Source organism: Nycticebus coucang, chromosome 12, assembly GCF_027406575.1.
Source record: "Nycticebus coucang isolate mNycCou1 chromosome 12, mNycCou1.pri, whole genome shotgun sequence".
Lineage (NCBI taxonomy): Eukaryota > Metazoa > Chordata > Mammalia > Primates > Lorisidae > Nycticebus > Nycticebus coucang.
Genome location: NC_069791.1, coordinates 67,774,085 through 67,793,443, shown reverse-complemented (window position 1 = coordinate 67,793,443; position 19,359 = coordinate 67,774,085). Strand labels below are relative to the sequence as shown.

Sequence of the window (19,359 nt, the reverse complement as noted above, 5' to 3'; positions counted from 1 at the left end):
CTACTATGAAGTCAATATATAATCACCTATACACTCATATGAATGACAAAACATAACTATCATCCAGAAAGTAGAAGGGAAGAGGAGGGGGGAGGGGAGGGGGGATATGGGAGGAGGGGTATATATGGGGGGACCTCACTTAATGTTCATGATGCAATGGTACATTTCAAAACTATTAAGAAATGAGTATAATTGTGATGGGTGTGTTACTTAGTTCAATGTAAGCATTTAATATTATATATCAAAGCAGTACCCTGAACCCCATAAATGCATCAATGTACAAAATTATGATTTAACAAAAAGTAATAATAATAATAAAACAAAAGAAACAAATGACTTGAATAGGCACAAGATCAAAACAGTAACATGTGAAAGTGTCAATTCTTTATTGTATGTATTTATTTTAGACTGGATAGTGTGCTATAGTGTCAGCCTAGCTCACAGCAACCTCAAAGGATCCTCTTGTCTCAGCCTCCCAAATAGCTAAGCCCACAACACCTGGCTGGTTTTTCTAATTTTTTTTTTTAGTAGAGACAGGGTCTCACTCTTGCTCAGGAATTCAGAGACCAGCCCTTCCTCTCCTCCCCCACTCCGTAGAAGACTATTTACTTCTACAGGATGTCCCAAAGGTTGCCCATAAAGTCACCAAACATAGGGAAAATGGGAAATTACAGCTAAATGTACTTTTATTTAAAAAATATTCATTACGGGGCGGCGCCTGTGGCTCAGCGAGTAGGGCGCCGGCCCCACATGCCGAGGGTGGCGGGTTCAAACCCAGCCCCGGTCAAACTGCAACAACAAAAAAAAATAGCCGGGCGTTGTGGCGGGCGCCTGTAGTCCCAGCTACTAGGGAGGCTGAGGCAAGAGAATCGCGGAAGCCCAGGAGTTAGAGGTTGCTGTGAGCCGTGTGACGCCACGGCACTCTACCCGAGGGCGGTACAGTGAGACTCTGTCTCTACAAAAAAAAAAAAAAAAAAAATATTCATTACGGCGGCGCCTGTGGCTCAAGGAGTGGGGCGCCGGTCCCATATGCCGGAGGTGGCGGGTTCAAGCCTAGCCCCAGCCAAAAACCAAAAAAAAAAAATTCATTACAAAATTTAAAAAGAGGTGGCCAACATAGAGAATATAAATCGTTTGTAAAATTTTGTAGTGAATATTTTGTAAATAAAGGTACCTACAATTTCCATTTTCTCTATGTGTGGCGACTTTATGGGCAACTTTTGGGACACCCTGTATAAAGTAAAACAGGGGATTTGGGGATACCAAACACATGTGAGGACAAGCGTATCCTACCAAAAACAGTATGGAGAGGTAAGTACAGACACATGCACCCCACATCTTCTTCCCTTCTGGGCTCCTGGATTAGAGGCCATCAGCCCTCTTGCCCTTCTGCACCATCCAGGACAAGAGGTTGGGACAAGGGTCTTCTCCAAAGCATCTTGACTAGCTTTAGATCTAAAGATATGGACATGAGGTGGGGTCCATGCCATGACACCATAGCACTCTACTAAGGGCAACAAAGTGAAACTGTCTCAAAACAAACAAACAAACAAAAAACACTTTTCCTTCTTCCCTCAAAATGTTTGCTAATGTCAAAAATTGTTCTTGATTCTTTTAACACTAAAGAATCCATTGAAAGAGCACGTAAACACAGTCATTTCAGCTGTGTCCTCAAAGGAAGACATCTGACCCTAAAGGCCTGGGCAGATCAAACTGCTGATCAGAGAGGTTATACAGGAAAATGGTAAAGGTAGGCTCACTAAAAGGACCTGAACCCAGTTCCCCATAGCTTGTCACTGGAGCTGTCATCTGTATTTTCATCTTTTTCTCATTTTTGAAATGGATATAGATGTTCAGTTTTGTAAAGTCAGTCTAGATGGCTAAATCCTACTCCATAGACTCAATGGCAGTGCTGACCTACTTGGCTGGTCCACGGTGTCAGATCTCACAACTTTTGGGCTGGCCCAAATCCTCCTAGGTCTTGCAGTCCAGTGTCTCCACTGCTTGGGCCACCACGCCCTCAGCCACCTTGGGATCTGGCTGGAGCGCCTAACACTTTGAGAGCCGGGCCAGCTACATCATTAAGAGCCCACACTTGGGGCTCCCCACCCACCAAAGCAGCACATTTAGTAGATAAAAAATAAATAAATAACTTAAATGCTCACCCAGAGTAAAATGGGTAAATGTGCTGTTGCATGTTTATGCAAAGACATCCCAAATAGTCTTGAAAATAAATACATACAACTACAGGCAAAGAATAAATGATCTCATAAGAATAATGTAGAAATATTACAGAAACATGAAGAATTGAATAATAACATTGTTTAGGTGTAGCAAAACAACTCAAATTAATTAGAAAAAAATACAGAATTCAGAATAATTACCTCCTAGGAGGGAAGAAAGGGCATAGGACCAGAAAAGGGAAACTCAGCATGCTTCAGAAGAAATGTTAATGTTCTTTTGCTAACAAAAACTCTTATACAAATTTAATTTTAAAATCTTTAAATTTTTTTTTTTTTTGAGACAGAGTCTCACTATGTTGCCCTCCATAGAGTACCATTGCATCACAGCTCACAGCAACCTGGGGTCACCAGAACATGAGGATCTGTATTAAAGGGTCGTGGCATTAGTAAGTTTGAGAACCACTGTCTTAAGAGTTTTAAGGCAGGAAGGAGGCGTGGGCATGGAGCCAGCAGCAGCCGTATTGCCCGGGGCCCGCGCCACCGCTTAGGGTGTCCCGGGGGCTCCTTGGAGGCTCCCCCGGCTCCGGGGACCCAAGGAGCCCGGCGCTGCGCAGATGGCCCTGCTCCCGCGGCCCACGCTCACCCTCCTGCTGCTCCTGCTGGTCGCCGGGGTCAGGTGCCAGGAGCCGGCCCAGACCACCGACTGGAGGGCCACCCTGAAGACCATCCGAACGGCGTCCACAAGATAGACACCTACCAGAACGCTGACTTGGACCTCCTAGGAGGGGAGGACGGGATCTGCCTAAGTGCAGTGACGGATGTAAACCTTTCCCACGTTATGGTTACAGACCCTCCCCGCCGAATGGATGTGGTTCTCCACTGTTTGGTGTTCATCTTAACATTGGTATCCCTTCCCTGACAAAGTGCTGCAAACAACATGACAGGTGCTATGAGACCTGTGGCAAAAGCAAGAATGACTGTGAGGAGAAGTTCCAGTATTGCCTCTCCAAGATCTGCCAAAATGTGCAGAAAACGCTAGGACTAGCTCAGCATGTTCAGGCATGTGAAACAACGGTGGAGCTCTTGTTTGACAGTGTCATACATTTAGGCTATAAACTGTACCTGGACAGTGAGCTGCATGTAGGTGCCGTTATAAAGAAAAAACAGATCTTTAAGGAAGACACTGACAGCTGGTGACAGATGATGATGGAAGAACATAGTCTTTGCCCAAGAACAAATGTTTTTATAGCATAAAAATATCTTATTTTATGAAAAGATTATTTTAAGACCTTATAAAAGTTTATATTTTAACATTAAAACCTCGAAGTAAAACATCGTGGAGCAGGTCAGAGGAGGCGCGCTTGCCTTCTCAGCCACCCTCCTGGTGGTGGTGCCTTCGTGTGCCAAATTGTCTTGACCAGTATGTTTTAAGGGCAGAATTTTTACAAAAAAGCATTATATAACTTGATTTTTGCAACCAAATTTACCAAGAAAAATGAGATCAAATATAAAATTCATTATAAAGGCTGTTCAACATTATTATTATTTTTTGAACTACAGGAAATTCTTCACTTACAAGTGTTATTTGTTTACTAGGAAATTTTAAATACACATTTATAACCGAAAGAAACTGAATTTATTCTTTGTCTATTTTAATTACACATAATTTGTTGTTTTTCTACAGTCCATTGAGCCTATAAATAAGTCACACTTCTATTAGGTCTAATTATAAGGACAAGGTTTCCATGTCTGTTTTTCAGCTGATCACCACTCAGGAAACAAACCCAGCATATGTAATCTAAACATTATGTAATATGTGTAGAAGGTGACGTGAAGAAGATACAGAAACATAGCTACTTCCGTTTTATGGACCACTCATAACACAAAGGTGGAGTAAAGGTGGATATAATGAAACAAATGAAAATTATTTAACAAACACATTAGTGCGCTATTTACTGTTATGCTTTGATGTTTATTTCCTAGCACTTGTTCCTTGTGGTAGATGCTGGGATATTTTTAAAAGACTGTAACCTTTTACTAATTGTGGACTTAATAAAAGTTGTTCTTGATTAAAAAAAAAAAAAAAAAAGAGTTTTAAGGCAGAAGGTATAAGTGATTAAGTTTAGGCTTGGCAATTTAAGAATACATACTAAAATTTCTAGGCTAAGCATGAAAGGAATGGAGTTCAAAATGTTGAAACTGGGAGAGAGAAATAACTGGAATGAGAAAAAATTATCAAAAAAACAAAGAAAAGAACAGCACAGAAAAACTATCTGAAATACAAAATGCTAAATATAGGAGTAGAAAAAAATCCAAATATACTAATCTTTACTATGGTAGACAGAAAAACAAGTCCATAATATCTTGCCATTTCTCTTATCTGTTGCCCTGGGTAGAGTGCTGTGGCATAAGCCTAGCTCAGCAACCTCAAATGCCTGGGCTCCAGCAACCAATCCTCTTGCCTCAGCCTCTCAAGTAGCTGGGACTATAGGTGCCCATGACAACATCCAGCTAATTTTTCTTTTTTTAGGAGAGACTGGGTCTTGCTCTTGTTCAGGCTGGTCTCCAACCTCTGAGTTCAAGTAATCTACCTGCCCCAGCCTCCTAATTGCTATGACTATAGGCATGAACCACCGCACCCAGCTGGGACTTCTGACCAAGGGAAGATGGCAGATGTGACAGTGTGCAGAATCAAAAGCCCAAGCCCTAAGGTCTTGCCCCTCCACCATCCTGGAACTCTGAGGCCACCGTGCAATGGAGAAGCCTAGGCCAGGAACCTTGAGAATGAAATCTATTGTGTAAAGAAGCCACAGGGACAGAGTCGTAGACATTGCCACTGCTGCATCACCTCAGCTAAAACCCCAGACACATAAGTGAAGTCATCTGGGATGGGTTCAGCCACAGCTGACCTGTCACCTGAATGCAGCCACATGAGTGAACCCAGACAAGAGCAGCATGTGGAATGCCAGCCAACTCAGACTGAGAGAGACAACTAACTTATTTTAAGTCAATTACTTTGGAGCAGTTTGTTATGTAGTAATAAGTACCTGATGCATTTGCAATGAACATAAATGGAAAAAAGGACCAAGTTTTAAAAGCTGGACTCAAAAAAATGAGCAAAAAAGAATCCCACTAAATGCCCTATTGTAAGAGCTAAAACATATGAACAAATAAAATTGCAGGTAAAACAGTAGAAAGTGATATACCAGACAAATCCTTACTGAAAAAATCTGGTACTGCTAGACAAACATCAGAGAGGCAAAACAGACTTTAAGAAAAATAGACTAGGGCGGCGCCTGTGGCTCGGTGAGTAGGGCGCTGGCCCCATATGCCAAGGTGGCGGGTTCAAACCCAGCCCCGGCCAAACTGCAACAAAAAAATAGCCGGGCATTGTGGCGGGCGCCTGTAGTCCCAGCTGCTCGGGAGGCTGAGGCAAGAGAATGGCGTAAGCCCAAGCGTTAGAGGTTGCTGTGAGCCGTGTGACGCCACGGCACTCTACCAAGGGCGGTACAGTGAGACTCTGTCTCTACAAAAAGAAAAGAAAAATAGACTAAAGGTAAAAGGAGTCCCTAGATAATGACAATTGTTCAATTAATCACAAAGCCAACAAGTCTGAATTTATACGCATCTAACAAAATAGCCTCAAAATCTAAAAAGCAAAAATGGACAGACATGTAAAAATAAATTTTTTGCTCAAAGGCAAAGGAAAGATGTAGAAAATATGGCTAACACAATAACATGCTTGATCTAACAAACATAACATACTTTGCCAATTATAAGATGCATTTTCCTACATATTAACACCTCTGAAATCAAATGTGACATATATATATATCATTGCTTACAAATCTATGGAATTTGCTTAGTATTATTATTATTTTTATAGGTCTCCTTCTTCTCTTTAATATCCAAGACCCTGAAGTTAACTCAAAAAATTAAAAGGACAATCAGATCAGCATGTATACAATGTCAATGGCTAACTTCTCCCAGGTACAGATCATCATTTAAAAGTACACATGGAAGGAAAATACTTACTCAAACTTCCAACTCACACAAAATTCTTCCAACTCACACACTTAAGAAAAGGCATCGCTAAGCAATGGAGATGCTGAGAAGGTGGGCATCTTAGGAAGTTCTGGCAGGGAATTGATCTGAGCTCACCATCACCCCCAGTATGCATCTCATACCAGGCTCAATTCTACTGACAGTGAATTCCCAGGCCCCACTGTGGCTGCCTCATGAGGCTGGTCCCATGGGGGACAGGGACTGGGACACACACAGGTGCCCAGGCTTCCATCCACACCTCTCCCTCTCCAGCCAGAAGCAGCCAGGGAAGCACACAGGTGCTCTTTCCTTCAAGAGCACCCAGGTATTACTGAATTCTATGTGGTTCCTGTAATTCCTGCCCAGTAACTCCAAGTTCAAATTATACTTGATACAACAGAAAAAAAACTATGAATGGTTTGAAAGTAAAGTACACAGCTTTGACAATGATTATAATCTGAACAAAAGCCACTCACATCACACAGGACATAAAATCCTCATAACAGCATTTTAAACCACTGACACCAGTATTGTAACACACCACTTCTATCCAGAGAGGACACATTTCCCTCCTGGTGGAATTTGCTTATTATTGATAGAGGCATAACTAAACAAAAGCTATTCCTTAATGTTTCAGCCAAAAACAAAGTTTAAGAACAATGTGGTGGAGGAATTTGAATCTTGTTATTGCTACAAAATTTTCATCATCACCCGCTGGTAAGATCAAGAAAGTCTCAGCATGAAAAGTCTGCAAAATCTGAAAGATAATGCCATGTCACTATGCCTTCTATGGTGACAATATTATGTGGAAAAACACAAATATCAACTACCCTGAGTAGAAAACTGATTCAGAAGAAACTGATTATGAAGTTTCAGGGGCGGCACCTATGGCTCAGTGAGTAGAGTGCCGGCCCCATATACGGAGGGTGGCAGGTTCAAACTCGGCCCTGACCAAACTGTAACAAAAAAATAGCCAGGCATTGTGGCAGGCACCTGTGGTCCAGCTACTCAGGAGGAGCACTTTCAAATGACCTGTTGCATACTGTATCATATTGTAGTTATTAGGGGGGAAAAAAAGATTGTTGCTTAAGAAAGAACATCACCATTGTTTTAAAATACAAGTAGCAGGGTACTGCTTTTGATTGAACTATTTTAAGTCCTTGTTTTCTCAAACTAAGTGCTTGCTGTTCCCAAATATGCAAGAATAACTTTTACACTTTTTCCTTCCAACACTTGTTGATTGGCTTTGCAGAAATAAAGTTTTAAAATAAAAAAAAAAAAAAAAAAAAAAAACTACAGCTACTCAGTAGTTCAAGTGAGGCAAGAGAATCACTTGAACCCAAGAGTTTGAGGTTTTGGTGAGCTATGACACCAGGGCACTCAACCCCAGGGTAACTGAGTGAAATTGTGTCAACAAAAAAACAAACAAAAAACTACATTATCAATACAGTAGAGCCTCTGTAAGTTAACCACCCAGGAACTGTAACAAACTGGTCAAGATAAAAACTGGTCAAGATAAGGAACTAGGCTTACTATACTGACACATACATGTGGTGTTTGAAAATTAGGTCAATTTAAGGAGGTGGTCAATGTAGGAAGGTAGTTAACTATGGAGGTTCTACTGTATTTGTATGCTACAACTAAAAATAACTTAGAAAATCACAACTCAAAATGCTTATTTTAGAAAAAATTAAGTTGAAAAACACTCTAGCTCCCTCTCAGAACCTTCCTGTCGGCGCGTTCAGACCTCGCTGCTCCATCTTTTGGGGCACGTTCCATTCTATTAGCCTGCGACCAGCAGAAAGAAAAAAAAACATTTAAAAAAATCTGCCCCGTAAACACCTCGAGGCGAGCAAAAACAATAAATTTTAACTATGAGGGAAATCGTGCACATCCAGGCCGGTCAGTGTGGCAACCAAATCGGTGCTAAGTTCTGGGAGGTGATCAGCGATGAACATGGCATCGACCCCACCGGTACCTACCACGGGGACAGCGGTCTGCAGCTAGACCGAATACTACAATGAAGCTACAGGTGGCAAATACGTTCCTCGTGCTATCCTGGTGGATCTAGAACCAGGGACCATGGACTCTGTTCACTCAGGTCCTTTTGGCCAAATCTTCAGACCAGACAACTTTGTTTTTGGTCAGTCTGGGGCAGGCAACAACTGGGCCAAGGGCCACTATACAGAAGGGGCTGAGCTGGTTGATTCAGTCCTGGATGTGGTACGGAAGGAGGAAGAGAGCTGTGACTGCCTGCAGGGCTTCCAGCTGACCCACTCGCTGGGTGGGGGCACAGGTTCTGGAATGGGCACACTCCTTATCAGCAGGATCCGAGAAGAGTATCCTGAGCGCATCATGTATACCTTCAGTGTGGTGCCTTCACCCAAAGTGTCTGATACCGTGGTTGAGCCCTGTAATGCCACCCTTTCTGTCCATCAGTTGGTAGAGAACACTGATGAGACATACTGCATTGACAACGAGGCCCTTTACGATATCTGCTTCCGTACCCTAAAGCTGACCACGCCAACTTATGGGGACCTGAACCACCTTGTCTCAGCCACCATGAGTGGTGTCACCACCTGCCTCCGTTTCCCTGGCCAGCTCAACGCTGACCTCCGCAAGCTGGCAGTCAACATGGTGCCCTTCCCACGTCTCCACTTCTTCATGCCTGGCTTTGCCCCTCTCACCAGCCGTGGAAGCCAGCAGTATCGGGCTCTCACTGTGCCACAACTCACCCAGCAGGTCTTTGATGCCACGAACATGATGGCTGCCTGTGACCCCTGCCATGGCCGATACCTCACTGTGGCTGCTGTCTTCCGTGGACGGATGTCCATGAAGGAGGTAGATGAGCAGATGCTCAATGTGCAGAACATGAATAGCAGCTACTTCGTCGAATGGATCCCCAACAATGTCAAGACAGCTGTCTGTGACATCCCACCTCGTGGCCTCAAGATGGCAGTCACCTTCATTGGCAACAGCACAGCCATCCAGGAGCTCTTCAAGCGCATCTCAGAGCAGTTCACAGCCATGTTCCGCCAGAAGGCCTTCCTCCACTGGTATACAGGCGAGGGCATGGACGAGATGGAATTCACCGAGGCTGAGAGCAACATGAACGACCTCGTCTCTGAGTATCAGCAGTACCAGGATGCCACCGCAGAAGAGGAGGAAGATTTTGGTGAAGAGGCTGAAGAGGAGGCCTAAGGCACAGCCCCCATCACCTCAAGCTTCTCAGTCCCCTTAACCTTCTTCCTCAACTACCCCTTTCCTCTACCTCAGAATTCGTGTTTGCTGCCTCTTATCTTTTTTTTCTTTGGGGGGGGGGTCTAGAACAGTGCCTGGCACACGTAGGCGCTTAATAAATACTTGTTTGTTGAAAAAAAAAAAAAAAAAAAAGAAAAACACTCTAAACACTCACCTTTAAAAATTAGAAAAACAACTGTTTAAATCCAAAGAATATGCAAAAGAAATTAATTTTTTAAATATAATAAAGTGGGGCAGCACCTGTGGCTCAGTGAGTAGGGTGCCGGCCCCATATACCAAGGGTGGTGGATTTGAACCCAGTCCCAGCCAAACTGCAACAACAATAAAAAAATAACCGGATGTTGTGGCAGGTGCCTGTAGTCCCAACTACTCGGGAGGCTGAGGCAAGAGAATCGTCTAAGCCCAGGAGTTGGAGGTTGCTGTGAGCTGTGATGCCATGGCACTCTACCGAGAGCAATAAAGTAAGACTCTGTCTCTTAAAAAAAAAAAAAAATTATATATATATGTGTATATATATGTATATATATGTGTGTGTATGTATATGTATATGTATATATATATGTATATGTATATGTATATGTATATGTATATGTATATATATATATATATAAAGTACAGCCACTTTGGAAAACAGTTGCATAGTTGTTCAAAAAGTTGATGATGTAACCCAGAAATTCCACTCCTAGTTACATATTCCCCCAAAGCATAAACATGCGTCCACATAAAAACTTATACCCAAATGTTCAAAGCAGCACTATTCACAGTAAGAAAAAGGCAGAAACAACCCAAGTATCTATCATTAGATGAATAGATTAAAAAATATAGTATATACATATAATAGATTATTATTATTCAGCCACAAAAATAAATGAGGTACTGATACATGCTACAACAGATGAACTTTGAATACATTAAGCTAAGTGAAATGAGCCAGCCACAAAAGACCACATATTACATGATTCCATTTATAGGAAATATGCAGAGTAGGTAAAGAACAGATAAAACAAATTTACATGATAGAAATCGGAATAGTGGGTAATCTGGCAATGTGGAAGGTACTACTGCCTGAGAAAGAAAACCTAAAAAGCCTTTGTGATGTTGCAAATGTCACCTGTTTTTGAGTAGTAGATACACACATGTATGCATGTACTGATAAAAAAACAGCTTGACGGCTTGGCACCTGGAGCTCCATGGCTAGGGCGCCAGCCACATACATAGGAGCTGGCAGGTTCAAATCCAGCCCGGGCCAGCCAAACAACAATGACAACTACAACAAAAAAATAGCTGGGCGTTGTGGCAGGTGCCTGTAGTCCCAGCTACTTAGGAGGCTGACGCAAGAGAATCGCTTAAGCCCAAGAGTTTGAGGTTGCTGTGAGGTGTGACGCCACGGCACTCTGCCCAGGGTGACATAGTGAGACTCTGTCTCAAAAACAAACAAACCAAAAAAAAAAACTTGACCTCTAGGTACACTTAAAACTTAGGACCTTTATTTATTGCCCTTTAAAGACTATGTCCCAATAACTGATCCTCTTTAATCCTTGACAGAGAGAGGGAAGAATTTCTTGAAAAAGACATTAAACTAGCATTCTAATAACCTGTCACACATTAACAGAACCAATGCTAATCCACCTAGGAAAATTTCAGGACAACCTTGTCTGAGGTACAAGCATGAGTCGATTGACCTCCCTGCCACCTGTGCCTTACACCCTTTGGCTCTGAAATACAAAGCACCACGTAAAGGGCAAGTCCTTGAAGTACTATCAAGGACACTGGGGGAAGGAGGACTTTTTAGAGCAATTACTAATTACAGAATAACATACTCATAAAATCTAAAAATCCACCAACCATTAAGTAAACCATTATTTTATGTTCTGTTAAAGAAAAAATTCTAACACAACTAACTTTAAGATGCCAGACTATAAGATATACTCCAATTTCAGAGATATTAAACCGTGTATCTTAGAATCAATCACATATAGCTATAAAGAACAGCTTACTTTATAATCAATAGCATTTCTTCAAAATTGGTTTTTGGAGCATATAAAAAAATTACTAATTTTTCTATAAGAAAGGCACACATATCTATCACTGGATGAGGTAGGTAAAGAATTTCCATATACTGGGCAGCACCTGTGGCTCAAGGAGAAGGGCGCCGGTCCCATATGCCAGAGGTGGCGGGTTCAAACCCAGCCCCGGCCCAAAAAAAAGAAAAAAAAGAATTTCCATATACTACAAAGATGATAGATTAAAATTAGCAATAAATGAGGTATTAGAGAAGGGACTGTAAGGTGTGTCATTTGTTTTGAGATAGGGTCTTGCTCTGTTGCCTGGGCTAGAACAATTATTTTTCTTTGAGACAGAGTCTCACTATGTCAGCCTGGATATAGAGCTGTGGCATCACAGTTCACAGCAACCTCAAACTCTTGGGCGTAAGCGATTCTCTTGCTTCAGCCTCCCAAGTAGCTGGGACTTGTTGTCATTGCTGTTTAGCAGGCCCCGGCCAGGTTCAAACCCAACGGTCTCGGTGTATGTGGCCAGTGCCCTACCCACTGAGCTACAGGCGCCACCCTTTCTTTTTTCTTTTCAAGGTTTTTGTAATATCCTGAAAAAACAAGTTTTTAATAATTGCTTTGTATTCACATGGTGTTGCAGGCAAAACAAACACGGTGTTGCAAACCTATCCAAATTAGTCTTTTAGACTTATCCTCTAGACAACCAACATGCAAACCCACAATTGTTGATCTTGCTTGGTGATGTAGCCAACCACCAACAAGCAACAGGAGAACCACGGCAATGGCATATGCCTTACTAAATACAGTAGTAAAGGACAGTTTACTCCTTGGTTCCATCTGGCAAAACTAAACATAACAGCCAGGAGTTAGCCAGCAATCTGGAATCCATATCAAAAGTACTTCATTTGAATCACTGATTCTAGCTCATTTGCTACAACAGTTTAATACAACAGTCTATAGGCCTTCTCCATTGGAATCACTTCAAGGTACTTGCCTAAGTATCTCCCCCAAGCCACCAAATCAGAACCTCTATGTATAAAGCCTTGAATTCTGAATTTTAATAAGCTTCCCAAATGATTTTTTTCAACACTAAAATTTGAGAACGACTGCTAAAATGCAGCAATGACTATATAAGTCCCAAACACAAATCACCAATATAATATATATTGAGTAGAGAGATAGTGAAACATAGTAGTTAAGAGCCTGAATACTACAGCTGATCTTCCTGTCTCAAATCTTGTCTATGCCACTTACGAGCTATGTGACCTTGGACAACTTACCTAACACCTCTGTGCCTAACTTTCCTCGCTTGTAATTGGGATACTATTAGCATCTCAAGCTAATAAAAAACCTCTTCTGGAATATTATTTGAAATTTCAAAATAAGTATTGCATCTCAAAAATAAATATTTTAAAGGAAAGTACATATTTTTACCTCAATCATGAAAAATAATGGACACTGAGACTTCTTACCTTGTTTATTTAGAAATAAACAACTTGTAACATCAACCCTGATTAACTGATTCTTTTGACAGTGAGAAGTTGTGGTTCAGGGAAGAGAGAACAGTTTCACAAATACTCATGAGTAAAAAGCCATGTAATAACACTTTGCAAGACAGTTTTGGCAGTTTCTCCCACAGCTAAACAATCTTACAATATAATCCATCAATTGCATTCCTAGGAATTTACCCAATTGAGTTGGAAACCATGTCCACATTAAAACCTGCCATAAATGCTTATAGCAGCTTTATTTCTAATTGCGCAAAACGAGAAGCAGCAGGAATGTCCTTCAATAGGTGAATAAACAAAGTGCAGTACATTCAGACAATGAGATATTATCATTTATAGAAAGGAATGAGTTGTCAAGCCATGAAAAGACATGAAGAAAGCTTAAATGCATATAGCTATCTGAAAGAATCCAATCTGAAAAGGATACGTACTGTATGACTTCAACTATGTGAAAGTCAATCTCTGCAAAAGCTATAGAGCCAGTAAAAGGATGCCTGATGGCCAAAGGTTTAGGAGGACATAAAGATGGATGAATACTTGAGCACAAGGGACCTTTTATGCAATGAAATTCTTCTATATGATATTATAATGGTGGATCCATGTCATTGTGCACTTGTCAGTACCCACAAACCTACAGAATTCACAAGAGTGAATCCTATTGTAAACTGTAAACTTTAATTAATAATAATTTACTGATACTGGCTCATCAATTGTAACAAATGGATGGCACGAATATATAGGGAAACTCTGAGCCAGAGGGGAATAGATGGGAACTCTGTACTATCTGCTCAATTTTTATGTAAATCCAAATCCGTTCTAAAAAATAAAGTCTATTAATAACATTTTTAAAATAGGGATAATAACATTCAAAGCTACAAAATAATTCTCTAAAACATCTTTCTGAAATTCATTTCTGACATTTTAATCAACGCAAACTTCGAAAAACTCCTAAAAGATCTGACAGATGAGAAGATTCCTCATTGGATTTCAAATGAGCTCACAACTATGATGTCAGAAATTTATCACCTGAAATTTAAGATTAGATTGTATTCTTTTCATCAAAGTTATTTTCAAAAACTTTGTCCTTGAGAACATCATTAAGAGAAGACAAAAACATTTTCAAAACCAATTTGCTGTATCCATAGGTGGAATTGTGGCTAAAAATGCATGAAATCTGAATTCATATCCAATGCTACCGGTGTCACCAAAAGAAACCTTCAGTCCTTTTTTCCTCAATTCATTTCCTTAGCTCTGATGAATTCTGAAACAACCTCACACATCATCTCACAACCTCACACATCATCTTAAGTAGTGGTTCCCAGGCTTAGCAAAGGAGTATTTTTTCTTCCATAGCATCTGTAACTAAGTATCTTTCAAGAAGCAACAGTTGTGTGTGGTGGGGGGCGGGTGTCTCAGAAGAAGCAAGGCAGGGAGGGACAGGGCTGAGGAGAGGAAGTCAAATGCAATTGACCAACTGACCAGCTCACCAACTCAGGCTGACTCTCCAGGGTAAAGGGGGTGAGGTCAAGCCAGGGGTGGCTGTCCTGGGGGCAGGGCAACACGACACTGTCTCTTCCTCCACCTGCCAGCGGACCCAAGGAAAGAGCCTCAGATGAAAGAAACTATAGTGAACCAAGAGAAACTTGACAAACTACGGCGTAAGTGTGCATTGGTGAGAAAGGAACTGCTCACAGAAAGAAGGTGGTTCATACAACAGCTACAGCAGATGATGAAAAACTTCAGCTCTCCTTAAGGAAGTTAGGTGTAAACAATATCTCTGGTGTTGAAGAGGTAAGTATGTTTACAAACCAAGGAGCAGTGATCCACTTTCATAACTCTAAAAGTTCAGGCATCTATGGCAGCAAACACTTTCACCATTACAGCCCATGCTGAGACAAAAGAGCTGAAAGAAATGCTGCCCAGCATCTTAAGCCAGCTTAGTGCAGACAGTCTCACTAGTTTAAGGAGGCAGGCTGACGCTCTGCCTAAATAATCAGTGGATGGAAAAGCATCACTTGCTACTGGAGAGGATAATGATGATGAAGTTCCAGATCTCATGGAGAATTTTGATGAGGCTTTCAAGAATGAGGCAAATTGAATTGAGTCAACTTCTGAAGCTGAAACTTGAAGTTACTGGGAGCTGCTATTTTATATTATGTTTGCTTTTTAGAATTGTTCTTGTTTGTGGATCTAATAAAATCTAGATCTCTAATATTTCTAAGCACATGCCCCTTGGACACTGCAGCTCTTTATAGTTTTTGCTTATAAATAATTCTTCCTTTGCAGCTAGTTAAGCTGAAGACGCCTGGGAATAAAGTTTGAAAGAAAGTTTAACGAGGGGGGGAAGGAAGGTGGAAAAGAGAGAGAGAAGGGGGAGGAGGGAGAGGAGGAAGGGACGGAGGAATATGTGGAGGAAGAAGGGGAGGAAAGGGAAGAAGAAGAAAAGCAGGCCTTCATTGGTATATTCATCACACTTAAATATGCTTCAACAGCACACACACAAAAATGAGGGGCAAGGATCTTGTATAAACCTTGAAGTCTTCAATTTGACATTTGATTACAAAATGGACAAATAAATATTCCAGAATTTCTTCTCAATTTCCTTTCCAAGTGGAGTTTTGGCAGTACACACCAAAATATAAATTAAATCATGTATTGTCTCTGCTTAAAGCAAATGTGACTTCCCACAGGCCTCAGAATAAAATCCAATCCCCTTACCTGAGCCTACAATGCCCTCCCTGATTGACCCCATCTACCTCTACCTGTCCCCATCCACACGCCAAACACCCAGCTTCCTCTGCTACTTCCCTTCCTCTTCTTTAGACCTCAAATATGGCTTCCCTGATCTCCCTGTAGCATCCCCAGCTCCCTGCACAATCATTGTCTCTAAGACATCAGTTTTATTTTTTTCATAGCACTTACCATTATCAAGTGTTTTGGAAGCAGTACACAGTACAGAATGATAACGAAATGCACGTGCTCTGGAGTAACACAGCAAGCTTGACTCCTGGCCCTGCCACTTAATTAGCTGTGTGAGATCAGATACCTGTGCTTCACTTATCCCACTTAAATTTTTAATTGTAGTAAAAAACATATAACATCAAATTTACCATCTCAATTTTCTTTCTTCTTTTTTTTTTTTTTTTTTTTTTTGAGATGGGGGTTTCACATTTTACCCTGGCCAGTCTCAAACTCCTGGCTCAAGTGATCCTCCTCCTACAGCCTCTTGAGTAGCTAGGGTTACAGAAGTGTGTTACCACACCCAGCACCAACCATTTTTAACACATTGTTGACTGGCAATTTTACACAGAAGCTAGCCCACGTCACCAGCTATTATTCTAGTGACACGATCAAGAAAGCTTTTACAATAGCCTACATTACCCTGTGTCTTAAAAATTGCAATAGCTAATGCAAGTGCAAACATGAGTTAACTCATGATTGGTCATCAACATTTGGGCATGAAAACACAAGTTAACTTGTGACCCATCAACAATGGGTTAAGTGTACAGTTCAGTACTATTAACCACATTCACATTCTTATGCAATCATCACCATCATCCATCTCCAGAACTTCTCCTCTTGCAAAACTAAAACTGTCCCTATTAAATACTAATTCCCCATTCCCTCTTCCCCCAGCTCCAGGGCAGCCACCACTCTACTTTCTATGAATTTGACTATTCTAGGTACCTCACATAATTCCTAATACTGTAATTGGAATCATACAGTATTTGTCTTTTTGGGGAATGGCTTATTTCACTCAGCATAATGGATGTCCTCAAGATCCATCCATGTTGTAACATGTGGCAGGCTTTCCTCCTTTTTTAAGGCAAAATAATAATTCATTATATGAATAGACCACTTTTTTATCCATTCATCTGGCTATGGACACTTGTGTTGCTTCCATCTGTCAGCTACTATAAAAGATTATGTGGTATTCTACCTCCAACATAGTTTCCACAGTGGCTGCACTGTTTTATATTCCTAGTCAACAATGTGTTAAAATTGATGTTAGCCAGGCATGCTGGCTCATACCTATAATCCTAGCACTCTGGGAAGCCGAGGAGGGTGGACTGCTTAAGTTCAGGAGTTCAAGACCAGCCCGAGCAAGAGCAAGACCCCATCTCTACTAAAAATGGAAAAAATTAGCCAGGAATTGTGGTGGGAGCTTATAGTCCCAACTACTCGGGAGACTGAGGCAAGAGGACTGCTTAAGCTCAAGAGTTAGAGATTTCTATGAGCTATGATAGCACATCATTCTACCCAGGGCAATAGAAAGGTTGATGCTGGGTGTGGTGACACACTCCTGTAATCCCAGCTAACTTGGGAGGCTGAGGAAGGAGTTATCACTTGAGTCAGGAGTTTGAGACCACCCTGGGTAACTGTAAAACAAGAGTTCCAATTTCTCTACACACTTATTTCATCTTTAATGGGGATAATAATAGTAACTACATCAGACTACTGTACAATGAAGTGCTATGTTTTAATGTTATTAGTAGCATAGCCTGATTTATTGTTTAGTTTCTGTTTCCTCCTACAAGAATATCAACTACCAATGACAAGGCTCTTGCCTGCTGTTTCATCACTTAATTCCTAGCACCAAGAATTGTGACCAAGCACATAGCAGGTGCTCAGAAATACAGGGTGCCATAAAGTTTGTGTGCAATTTAAAATACTGTGCAATTTTTTTTTTTTTTTTTTTTTTGAGACAGAGTCTCACTTTCTCACCTTCGGTAGAGTGCCTTGGCGTCATAGCTCACAACAACCTCAAACTCTTGGGCTCAAGTGATTCTCTTGCCTCAGCCTCCCAAGTAGCTGGGACTATAGGCACCTGCCACAAGACCCAGCTATTTTTTTTTTAAGAGATAATGTTTTGCTCTGGCTCAGGCTGGTCTCAAACTGGTGAGCTCAGGCAATCCACACCTTGTCCTCCCAGAGTGCTAGGATTATAGGCGTGAGCCATCATACCTAGCCAAAAAAATAGTGTGTGATTTTAAATTGCATATGAACTTTATAGCCACCATGCATTTGCTGAGTTATCAGAGTAGTCACAACACAGGCTTTTCATAAAAACTGTTCCAGGGATGAGACATCATTTTTATTAGTTATTAAGAGCTATTTCCTTCATTTGCATGATCTTAGTAGATTCCTGAAAATATGCCCTAGCACACTGTCTATTGTCACATGGTATAGAAAACACTTTAGGTATAGAAGGAAAAAACCTTTAGCAGCATTTTAGTAAGATTTCTATAATTTTGTGTTAAATTCAAAATCCAGAGGGCCTTAATGACATTAGTGCCTAGCATTTTAAAAATCTACAGGGTGGCGCCTGTGGCTCAGTGAGTAAGGCACCAGCCCCATATACCGGAGGTGGTGGGTTCAAACCCGGCCCCAGCAAAAAAAAAAATCTACAATACAAGGCTGGGCAAGGTGGATCACGCCTGTAATCCTAGCACTCTGGGAAGCTGAGCCAGCAGATTGCTTGAGTTTGAGACTAGCCTGAGCAATAGCAAGACCCCCATCTTTAAAAATAGCCAGACATTGTGGAGGGAGCCTATAGTCCCAGCTACTGGGGAGGCTGAGGCAAGAGGATCACTTGAGCCCAAGAGTTTGAGGTTGCTCTGAGTAATAACACCAGGGCACTCAACCCCAGGGCAACTGAGTCAGACTCTGTCTCAAAACAAAACAAAAAAAATCTACCACACAGTGAGGAAGTCTGATCCCATTCTTTGCAATACAATCTCAATCCCAGGAAAGTATTCCATCTTCTGCCATTGTTATTACCCAAAAGAAAAGGTTTTTGTTTTTTCATTTTTGGGGTTTTTTTGTTGTTGTTTTGTTTTTGAGACAGAGCCTCAAGCTTTCGCCCTGGGTAGAGTGCCGTGGCATTACAGCTCACAGCAACCTCCAACTCCTGGCTCAAGCGATTCTCCTGCCTCCGCCTTCCAAGTAGCTGGGACTAAAGGCACCCGCCACAACGCCCAGCTATTTTTTGGTTGCAGCCATCATTGTTGTTTGGTGGGTTGGGCTGGATTCAAACCCGCCAGCTCAGGTGTATGTGGCTGGTGCCTTAGCCACTTGAGCCACAGACGCCGAGCCTGGTTTATTATTTTTTTTTTGTAGAGACAGAGTCTCACTTTACTGCCCTCGGTAGAGTGCCGTGGCGTCACATGGCTCACAGCAACCTTCAGCTCTTGGGCTTAAGCGATTCTCTTGCCTCAGCCTCCCGAGTAGCTGGGACTACAGGCGCCCGCCACAACGCCCAGCTATTTTTGCGTTGCAGTTCAGCCGGGGCTGGGTTTGAACCCACCACCCTCGGTATATGGGGCCGGTGCCCTACTCACTGAGCCAAGG

The 19,359-nt window shown here is 41.7% G+C and overlaps 2 protein-coding genes and 2 pseudogenes across 3 annotated transcripts in view; 2 read left to right on the top strand and 2 right to left on the bottom strand.

The window, feature by feature from the left end:
* The window catches only part of CYTH3 (cytohesin 3), a 155,553-nt gene that overhangs the window by 53,856 nt on the left and 82,338 nt on the right, over nucleotides 1–19,359 (bottom strand). The gene's annotated exons all lie outside the window — the stretch shown is intronic.
* Nucleotides 1,450–2,213, bottom strand: LOC128561063 (heme-binding protein 2-like; annotated as a pseudogene).
* Nucleotides 2,798–4,245, top strand: LOC128560902 (group XIIA secretory phospholipase A2-like; annotated as a pseudogene).
* LOC128560900 (tubulin beta chain-like) lies at nucleotides 7,943–9,620 on the top strand. Its single transcript, XM_053554509.1, has one exon. It carries the CDS (start codon nucleotides 8,310–8,312, stop codon nucleotides 9,426–9,428), a length of 1,119 nt encoding a protein of 372 aa, XP_053410484.1. The 5' UTR covers nucleotides 7,943–8,309; the 3' UTR covers nucleotides 9,429–9,620.

Bases quoted from the DNA above. Each gene is read 5' to 3' on its own strand.
- LOC128560900 (XM_053554509.1), top strand. From the start codon at position 8,310: ATGGACTCTGTTCACTCAGGTCCTTTTGGCCAAATCTTCAGACCAGAC.